The sequence below is a fragment of the Dipodomys spectabilis genome, unplaced genomic scaffold (assembly GCF_019054845.1).
Source record: "Dipodomys spectabilis isolate Male_0828 unplaced genomic scaffold, ASM1905484v1 ptg000098l, whole genome shotgun sequence".
In the NCBI taxonomy this organism is placed as follows: Eukaryota; Metazoa; Chordata; class Mammalia; order Rodentia; family Heteromyidae; genus Dipodomys; species Dipodomys spectabilis.
The window spans coordinates 16,986,369-16,996,243 of NW_024870775.1; the positions used below are offsets into that span (position 1 = coordinate 16,986,369).

At 57.4% G+C, this 9,875-nt stretch overlaps 1 protein-coding gene across 1 annotated transcript; it reads left to right on the forward strand.

The window, feature by feature from the left end:
• Positions 1-5,468: 5,468 nt before the first annotated feature.
• On the forward strand, positions 5,469-8,933 carry Barx1 (BARX homeobox 1). The gene is made up of 4 exons (XM_042686986.1): positions 5,469-5,775; positions 7,478-7,769; positions 7,854-7,938; positions 8,318-8,933. Exons 1-4 carry the CDS (start codon positions 5,553-5,555, stop codon positions 8,480-8,482), a joined length of 765 nt encoding a protein of 254 aa, XP_042542920.1. The 5' UTR covers positions 5,469-5,552; the 3' UTR covers positions 8,483-8,933.
• The last annotated feature ends 942 nt before the right edge of the window (positions 8,934-9,875 follow it).

The following is a 9,875-nucleotide window of genomic DNA, read 5'->3' on the forward strand; positions in this document are numbered from 1 at the left end:
GCCCCAGGTAGGAGGCAGATAGCGAGCCGGTGACTGGTACCTGCCCAGGTGCTAGGAGGTTCCTTCGTGGAGGTCCACAAGCCGTCCTCTCTTCGTCCCTAAGGCCAGAGCGGCTCTGTGCCTCCCAGGATCCTCAACAGACAGTCGGGGATCAGACGTCCCCTTCCCTTCCCGGGGTCCCACGAACATACTCTGATGTTCGGCATCCGCCATAGGAGTCAGCCATTGCGGGCGGAGGTCCCCCTAGGCTGTCACCCATTCTGTGAGATCGCACCTAGGAGCAACAGCCAACATCACCAGGCACCACGGAGCGCTCACTCAGCGCCCTAGGAATGGACTGGGGGCGGTTGGATCGCAGGAACGGACTCAGATCCCAGGTGGCTTCGAAAGTGGCCCCGGGCGGCCCAGGGATGAGTGTGAAGTGGACACAGAATCTTCGGAGTATCTCTTGGAGATCCTGGCCACTAAGTACCGAGTTCTTGCAGGACCGATTCTACATATTTGTGGCTCTGTCGTTTTCAACTTGTATTTCAAAAGGAAATGGCATAGTAATATGCAGCACACAAGAAAGAAAGAAAGAGAGAGAGAGAGAGAGAGAGAGAGAGAAGAAAAAGGAATTCCAAAAGGGTCAATTTGCAAAGTACTGCAAGAAGGATCCCTTGTAGGAAGAGGGACATATTCTCTCTCTCTCTCTCTCTCTCTCTCTCTCTCTCTCTCTCTCTCTCTCTCTCTCTCTCTCCCTCTCTCTCTCTCTCTCCTTCCTTCTTTCCTTCCTTCTTTTTCTTTCTTTTCTTTCTTCTCTCCTCCCTCCCCCTCTCTCTTTTTCCTGCCAGTCCTGGGGCTTGAACTCAGGGCCTGGGTCTCCCCCCCCTCCAGTGCTCTACCAGTTGAGCCACAGCCCCATTTCCAGCTTTTTGGTGGGTTAATTGGCTATGCTTCTCGCTGACTTTACTGCCCAGGTTGGCTTTGAACCACGATGCTCAGATCTGAGCCTCCCGAGTAGCTGGAATTACTGATATCTGGCACTGACATTTGGCAAGAAAAGTCTATTTCTAACAACGAGGTCATCCAAGGCGCGATTTGACCCTCAGGCTCCCGGCATGTTTGAAGTGACTCAAAACGAAAGTCTACGCTGGAAGTTGAATTTTTCATAAAAGAAAGCGTCGCAGAGATGGACTTCTCCAACGATGTGACTTCACAGTCCCGGGGAGATGGGGACCTCCGAGCGTGGGGATGGGTAATTCTTTAACTCTCTCAAAGGGTTTTTTCATTGAAGGCAGCATAGACGTTTCGGATCTTGGTTCCCAGACAAGCGTAGGGCGCAGAGTGCAGACTTCCCGAACTGTGCGTTCCCAGCGGGGTCTAGGCGGCTTCCTCCCAGCACTACTCATTTGAAAGTTAAGATGCCCCTCCCACCCCCAGCTGAACATCACAGCCACGGACAGCACCACTGGATCCCAAGTTCAGGCTTCAAAGAAGAACCTGCCAAGGAGACAGCCCGCTTGGGGCGCTGGCGGAGCTTCCTACCGACAGAGCACACTTTGGGGCGCACGGGCTATCCCAACTCAGCTCCAGGTCTCGTCGGTCAAGTGGAGATGGGGTGTTGGGTCCCGGCAGGTGGGTGCTTAGCCAACTGTACCCAGAAAGGAAGCAACCGTTCTATAGAAATCTCCCTTCCTCCATCCCTGTTCCCAACTTCGTTTTGATAAGTAAGATTGAACCCGCTATCACGCAAAGACGAGAGGTAGGACCCGGCCGGGCTGGATGACAGTCCCACCCAACAGCCCCCCCCAGATGCGGGACGCTGCCCTGCCCAGAACCACCCATCTACACAATGATTCAGGGACCCCTTCGAGCGCTGGTTCGATTCCAGAATCCCCGAGAGGGCGAGCAAGAGAATGTAACTGGAGGGGGAGACAGGTCTGAAGCTTAGGGGGTTCCGTTGAGGTGAACCCCTTCTCCAGCTGAAGCTGTGGGGCCCGAGGGGGCGGAGGTAATGCATCAGCAGCAAGGTGAACCGTTCTGCGACCCGGGGCCTCTCCACCCAGCTTCCAGGCGGCTCGGAGAACCCCCTGCAGCCCGGAGCCCCCCACTGCCCGAGGCCCGCCAGGGAGGGCTGCTGACTCGGGGCGCTGAGGTCACCTTTTCCACAGTGCTCCGGGAGCAGACGGTTTCCGGGATTTTCACAGCGGCGGCGAAAGGTCCTGTCGAGTCCCAAGCGGTGGCGCCCCGGGGTGGGGACTTTCCTTCTTTGGGTATCATCGGTGCCCCAAGTGAACCTCTTTTCACTGGCTGCCAAAGCTATAATTCCTGCATAAAGGAAACCTTGCTAGTGTTGATGTTTTTTTTCGTCTAAAGGGGGTTTATCTGCAGATTGCTTGAGATCCAGAAGCAGGGAGACTGTGTGAACTCGCGGCCCGGGTTCACCAATGGGTGATGTGTTTGAGGGAAAAGTGGGGTGGGAATAGCTTGGCTCTCCTGCTCTTCCTGCAGCCCCCACCACACACACACAACCCTTGGGGCCTCATTCCCACAGGCCAAGCTCACATTGCAAGCTCAGGCCTAGGGTGCAGGAAATAGCCTTGGCCAGTTTCCAAGAAATTGGGAATGGGGGCCCACCTGTGGGATGGAGGTTGGGCTGCACCAGTCTCTGACTCCCCTAAAACCTAGAGTTGAAGCCTCCATCCTGAAAATGATCCCCCGTCCTCACCTGACTAACCGTTAAATAGCCAATCAACAACCTGAGCTATCCTGTCCTCAGATCTGGGACTTCCAGGAAGGATAAGACTTTCAGGATGGTCGCTGGTTTGGGCATGGATGGTTCAAATCTAGGTGGCTTCAGTCAGAGTCAAAATAAGCGGTGAGAGAATAGGGTGGGAGCTGGGCTTAATCTGTCTTAGAAACTACTGGCTTTGGGGAAGATATGGAAGAAGAGGTGGAGGAGGAGGAGGAGGAGAAGGAGGAAGAGAAGGAGGAGGAGGAGGAGGAGGAGGAGGAGGAGGAAGCTGCCTTGCTGGGTAGATGGAGTCCAGAAGAAAGGGCCTGTAAAGGGACACAGAGCCTAGAAACCTAGTTCTAATCAATGCCATATGAGGAGAGGAAGGATTGGAGTCCTATCTCAGGAGGTGTTCTCTGAGATGGGAGGGGCCCATCTGGACTTTCTGGGCTCCCATCTGAGCTTTCTGGGTCTCTGGGAAACACTGGCTTTCTTCTATATGCCAGGTAAGAGACTGATGCCTGCTGGGCAGACAGAATGGCACATACCCTCACTGTCTCTTCATTGCAAAGAGGTTTGCTAGGTGTGGGCTGTGATTACATTCAATGGGTATCACATCACTTCTTCCAAACTACCATTTTGCCTCATTGCACTGCTAACCACCCTAGGAATCTGAAACAGCTAGAAGCCACCTTCTTTGAGTATTTTTTATTTGTTTATTTATTTTCCGATACCAGTGCTGCGGCTTGAATATGGGGCCTCATGCTCTTGCTTAGCTTTTCACTCATCTGGTGCTCTACCACTTGAGCCACAACTTTACTTGGGGCTTTTTGCTCGTTAACTGGAGAAAAGAGTCTCTGTGATTTGTCTCCCTGGGTTGGCTTTGAACCTCAATGCTGAGAGCTATGCCTCCTAGTAGCTAGGATTACAGGTGTGAGCCATCAGCACCCTGGTTCCTTCTGTCTTGATGATGAGCTTGAGGTCCACAACATCACCCAACAGCCGGATAAACATGACAACGGTCTCTTGGGATCTATTTCATTAAGAGCCTCTGGTAACACATTCTTTGTCCCCAGCCCAGCCCCTATGGACAAAGGGTCTTGACCTGTTTTTAGTCTCCCAGGTGCCTGGAGTCTAGGGCCAGCTTCAAGGCTACCTGCCAGCAGCTGGAACAGGAGAAACTACACCGTTTTGGGGAGAGCCAGGACTCTGGGTGTGATAAACCCTATTTCCTAGAGGTGAGGACTTAGGTCCCAGAAGAGCTCATCTAGGGACCAGAAATGGCCCAGGACTCCAACTGGAGCCAGAGCTACCTGGCAGTCCCCGGCAGGACCAGAGACTCTAGAGAGGAAAGAGGAAGGGCAGGAACCCATCTCCCAGCCTCCTAGAGACAGCACTCTCCTTGCTGGGAGGAACTGAGTTTACCCCCACTGTTTTCACCCCAGTGAGGCTTTGGGGATGCAGTATCCCTCCCCCTCAGCCCTCACAGTCTCTCTGGGCCAAGTGTTAATATCTCCTTCTGCATACTGAAGTGCCAGTGGCTTGCCCAGCAGTGGCAGAGCCAGAGACTAACTCAATAAAGAATTTAGTTTAGGATGCTTCACGCCATGACTTGGGCATGTACTTTCCTAACGGTGAAGCAAAAGATCTGGAAGAATCATTGACAATTTCCTCAGTTCTGGAGGAAACTTTGAGACTTAAAGGATGAAGTCAGGCCTTCAGACTCAATCAACGGTGCCTGGTCTCCAGCCTCACCCCATAACGCTTTGATACCTCAAAGTTCGGAAAGACATTTTGTCTCTTCCCTTAGGGATCACTAAGGAGAATAAACAATACATTGACGTATCTCTTGGATTTGCAGTTTATGCAAATCCTGAAGAGGGAACGTTTTTCTTTTCGGGAGTAACTCGAAGGGAAATGAGGCCCGACATAATGAAGTGAGATGGAGATGTTTGGGGATGGTGGTACACAGGTGCAAATGACACCCCTGCCCGCTGCTGCACCCCTGCGGAGGGAAATTACAATCTTCTGCCCTGCCTGAGAAGCTGCGAACCTGCTACCCCTTTCCCAGCTTAACTGAACGGCCTCGGTGCCTCCTCTTCAACCATCTCCCAGGCGCCCAACCTCTCCTACTCCCAGCCTAGGCCGCTGCGTTCCTAGCTGTCCAATCTCTCCAGTGTCCCCCACCTCCCCGCCCCCACCCGCCACTCCCTGCCCGCGTCTGTGCTCTCCCGCACGTTGCGGCGCGCTGACTCCCGCACCTCTCCCCGTCCCCACGGCCTCCCGAGCACCTCGTAGCCCTGTGTGTTATTTTGAGTGGCCCTGTCTGTCTCCCTCAGGACCCTCTCTCACCTCTCATCCTTGATCCCTCCGTCTCCCGTTTCTTGGGGTCTCCTCTCCGGAGCTCTCCGGCTCTTCTTCCAGGGTGTGAGCTCTGATCATCCTCCCGGGTCTCGGTCCGCGGCCCCTCTCCCTCCTCCCTCCCACCCTTCCCAGTTCCCTCCCTACGGCTCGGCTCGGGGGTGGGGGGGGGCGGTGGCACGGGACGGGGCGGGGCAGGGCGGGCGGGGCGGGGCGGTGACGCGGGGCTGGCCGGGCAAGAGGCGCGGCGGCACGGGGCGGGGGGCGCAGTCCCGGGTCCGCCTGGCCGAACCCCGCGCGCCCCGCCCGCGCCCTACGCCTCCGCCCGGCCGGCCGGCGGGGGAGGGGGCATGAGCCGGCGCCCGCGCGCCGCCGCGGGGAGCTGCGGGCCGGCCTAGAGCCCCGCGCGGGCTCCGCGCCCCGAATTCACCACTGTCCCAGCCCAGCGGCACAGGGCGCAACCGCCGGCGCCGTGATGCAGCGGCCCGGGGAGCCGGGCGCCGCGCGCTACGGCCCGCCCGAAGGCTGTGCGGATCACCGGCCGCACCGTTACCGCAGTTTTATGATCGAGGAGATCCTCACCGAGCCGCCGGGACCCAAGGGCGCTGCGCCGGCCGCCGCCGCCGCCGCCGCGGGCGAGCTGCTCAAGTTCGGCGTGCAGGCGCTGCTGGCGGCGCGGCCCTTCCACAGCCACCTGGGTACGTGCGGAGGCCGGGGGGTGGGGGTGGGGGACGCGGGCTGGGCTTGGCGGGAGGGACAAAGCCGGGGTGCCCGGGGTCCACCCTTCTCCCGTTGGGCCCCCGAGTCGACCCAGGACACGTACGTGTGCGCACTCCACGCTGGGAGGTTGCAGGCAATGGGCTGCACGGAAACCAGGCCTCGTGCCCCTGCGCTGGGCCGTGGAGGGCATAGTTGCTCTCAGCTTCAGGGTAGCTCTACGGCATCCTACACGGTTTGGGGGCCCGGCCCAGGGACCAGAGTCCTCAAGTCCATCGTAGGCGCCTGACTACTCTCCCGACCACTGTGAACTAAAAAGAAATAAATAAAAACAAAATAAAAAAAATTCTCAGGCCCTGAACGCCCGAGCTTTGCTGCACACCCCTGACCAGGAGTGGCCGTGGCTGCCCAGACTCAGAAAGCTGGAGCCCTAGAAAAGGCCTCGCATCTCTGAGTGCCGAGCTGGCCCCAGCCGGCCTCGGAGCCTTCCCGGGCCCTGTGATCCCCAGCCTGCGACCAAAGAGGCCTCCGTCCCAGCGCCGACTTGCTTGGGCCCGGCTGGAGGGCATAATGCTTGGCTGTGAGTCGCTGCCGGGCTGGGCCGCTGCAGTCCTGCAGCCAGTTGACAGATCTTTCTTGCCTCTGTCCTGTCTTTCTTCTTTAAGGGGTTGGTAAGAAGTTGCTCTCTCTTGCCATGTCCTTTCCACCAATTTCCATCTTCCCATTGCTTTTCGTTTTCTACTCTTCGCCCAACCACTTCATTCTGTCTTGGAGGGCTAGGTCTACCTCTCCACTCCTACATTTTCCCTAAAAATTCTTTCTCCCATTACCTCCTCAGTCCTTCTTCCTACTTAGATCTTGCAGGGGGCCTATGAGAGTTTGGGAACTCGCCCCACCATGATACTCCTGAGGGAAAGGAAGGCCTCGTATACTTAGAGGGGACCCCAGCCCCATTAGCCATCTTCCCTGCGCCAGCTCCAGTCGGAACTCACCCGTCCAGAGGCGGTTGGTCTATCTGGGACACAGCTTCTGCCCCGCTTTGCATTTGCATCTGCTCGGTTGTTGGAAATTCGTTTTAAGCGGGCTGAAGAATTTTCTTTAGGACTAAAGAACATGGGAACATTTTCGTGGGAAATAACATGAACAGTGAAAACAGCAACGATAATTTTCGTGTTCGCAGAATACTTTTCAATTTTCAGGAAGCGCCCCACCCCCACCCCCAAATGATGCTCTGGCCGCTGGCTGCGGGGTGGCAGGCTGCGCTTCCCACGGAAGTGCATATGCCCCCCCCCCACTCCAGCCTGTTCTTTTTCGGTTGCAAAAATGATGATTTGGTTGGGGCCATCGCCCACCTTTCAAGTCTTCGTCGTTTCTCCTTAGTTTCCCACGAAAGACATAGCCCGTGCTTCTCAGAGCTGTGAACTTGTTCCTGAGCTTTCAGAAATTTCAGGCTCAGCTTCGGGGCCTGGGAAAGGTAGGGCAGAACACAGGATGGAGGTGTTTTCTCCTTTCAGGATTTCTGGAGGACACCCCATGTGGGAAGGGGTTGCTCGTGGCATGGGGTGCAAATCCAAGCGTCTAACGCCCAAGTGGGTGGCACTAGATGAGTTCTACGCGTGGTACAGTACAGCTCACTCGGGAAGAGCACGGCTCAAGCTCACTGGGATCCTGTTCTCCTCACAGCGGTGCTGAAGGCCGAGCAAGCCGCGGTGTTCAAGTTCCCATTAGCGCCCCTTGGGTGTTCCGGGCTGGGCTCCGCGTTGCTGGCCGCGGGGCCTGGGTTGCCCGGGGCTGCGGGCACGCCGCACCTGCCACTGGAGCTGCAACTCCGTGGGAAATTGGAGGCATCAGGCCCTGGGGAGCCAGGCACGAAAGCCAAGAAAGGGCGCCGGAGCCGTACTGTGTTCACCGAGCTGCAGTTGATGGGCCTGGAGAAACGCTTTGAGAAGCAGAAGTATCTCTCCACGCCAGACAGGTAAGCCTGGGGGCAAAGCCAGGGCCAGCAGACAACTGGAGGGCAATCGGCTGCCCAGCTGAAGATGCGCCCTGCTCATTGCAGGATAGACCTCGCCGAGTCTCTGGGTCTGAGCCAGTTGCAGGTGAAGACTTGGTATCAGAATCGGAGGATGAAGTGGAAGAAAATAGTGAGTGTTCTTGGTGGCTCCTTACACCCTGGGTCTCCCTGATCATACCCTAATTGTGCTCCCCCATCCTCCTCCTCGGAGGCCTCCCAATCGCCCTGACTTCTTGGTAACTGATGTCTGATTGCTTGCACCAGCACAATTAACATTCATTCCTTTCCTTCTGAATGTCCTGGCAGCTTCCACCCCCTTGGCCACATCTGTCCCCAGCAGCGCTCAAATTGTTGCTATTTTCCCGGGACTGGGGGGGTGGGGAAGAGGGAGGGGGGTCCCCCTGGATGCTTTGGGTTATGTCCTTCCGCTGCTCAGGGACGTGAGGCACCCGGCCTCCTCCTCGATCTGTGTCCCATCTCACCACTGCCCTGCCTGTGCCCCTGAGCAGGTGTTGCAGGGCGGCGGCCTGGAGTCCCCTACGAAGCCCAAGGGACGGCCCAAGAAGAACTCCATCCCGACCAGCGAGCAGCTCACCGAGCAGGAGCGCGCCAAGGAGGCGGAGAAGCCGGCGGAGATGCCCGGAGAGCCCAGCGACCCGAGCCGCGAGGACTGAACTCGGTGGAGGTTGGCTGACTCGGAGGGGGACTTTGGCGACTGCCCGTGGTTCCCCTTCGGCCTGCGGGAAGCCACGAGCTGGCCCTTCCGCGGACACACACGCAGCCGTCTTCAAACATGCGGTTAAACTTCGATTGCGGACAATTAGGGGCCAAACAAAGAAGGACACAGACTTTGAAGCCAAGCCCAGGCCCTAACCCAGGAAAGTCGAGTCCAGCACAGCGGGAAACGACTCAGGGGGTGCTCGGATCTCCACGTGCGTTCACGCCCCGCTCCTTGCCCCCACCACACCCCACCTCCGGGCTGCGACGCCGCCCGGCACACGCCCGCTTCCGCGCCCCGGGGACCAGGCGCCCGCGCCCCGGCCACAAGAGAGGACGCCGGGTAACCGTGCTGCCGCTCTGGCAGTGCCTGGGACCGCGTCCCCGAAGTCGCTGGGACTCCTATCCCCTCTCCCCACTCTTGCGAAGACGGTGACTTTTTTTTTCCAATAAAATATTTTATGACACCGTGGGGCTCGGCGCGGGGGCTTCCGAATCTGTCGGGGGTGGAGGGCGCGGCAAGGTTCGAATGGCAGTCGCCAACGATTCTGGGGCATCTTTTTGTCTGGCTCCACGGAGGTGAGATGTGCCCTGATCAGGTATGGCCCACCCGTGACTGAGTCGGTGGGATTTTACGAATCGATTTCACTCTGGGCTCCTGGGGGCCAGCTTGGACTCCAGCTTCCTCCGAATCTCCGGGACTCAACTGTCGGCCACAGCAGCTTACTACCGGCCAGGCGAATCGGGCCCAGAGCTCAGAGCCGCCTGGGTGGTTGGTTCGGGGACTTGGAAGGATCCGCACCTGATCGGCGCTTTTTTTGAAGGCCAAAGCGCATTATAAGAAATTTTACAAAGAGGCAACCACAAGCTGCACGCATCAGTGTAGGCGGTGCTCACCCACAGTTTGCTTTGTCTCTGATTCTCCCCCCCTCCCAAGGGGGGAAGGACCACCAGAGCAGGGACACCAGGGGGTGGCAGAGACAAGACCATTAGCTGCCCCACCCCACAGCCCTCAAAGGGGATCCTTTCTAGGAGCACAACAAGCCAGAGCCGCTCCTCACAAGGAAGGTCTCTGTGGATTACCCTTTTGCCTTCTAGAATGGTCTTAGAACTCTCGTGTGTGTTGTTTCTGTCCCTGTGCTTCTTTAGTGTGAGTAGGGTGATCGTGGAGCAATGGTGAGCTTTTTGGTTAAAGCTCTGAAAAAGTGATACAAGTTGATCATGAAGTACTAAGGGGGGGGGGGTCAGGATTCAAAGCCAGGTCTGTTCCAGCACGACTCCACCCCGACCCCCCACCGCCCCCAATCGAGGGAAAGGAGTGTGGAACACTTACCCTCACGCAAGTGAAGA

Excerpts from the sequence above, each read along its gene's own strand:
- Barx1 (XM_042686986.1), top strand. The coding sequence starts at position 5,553 with ATGCAGCGGCCCGGGGAGCCGGGCGCCGCGCGCTACGGCCCGCCCGAA. Across the intron at positions 5,776-7,477 it reads GCCCTTCCACAGCCACCTGG|CGGTGCTGAAGGCCGAGCAA; the intron begins GTACGTGCGGAG and ends TTCTCCTCACAG. Across the intron at positions 7,770-7,853 it reads TATCTCTCCACGCCAGACAG|GATAGACCTCGCCGAGTCTC; the intron begins GTAAGCCTGGGG and ends TGCTCATTGCAG.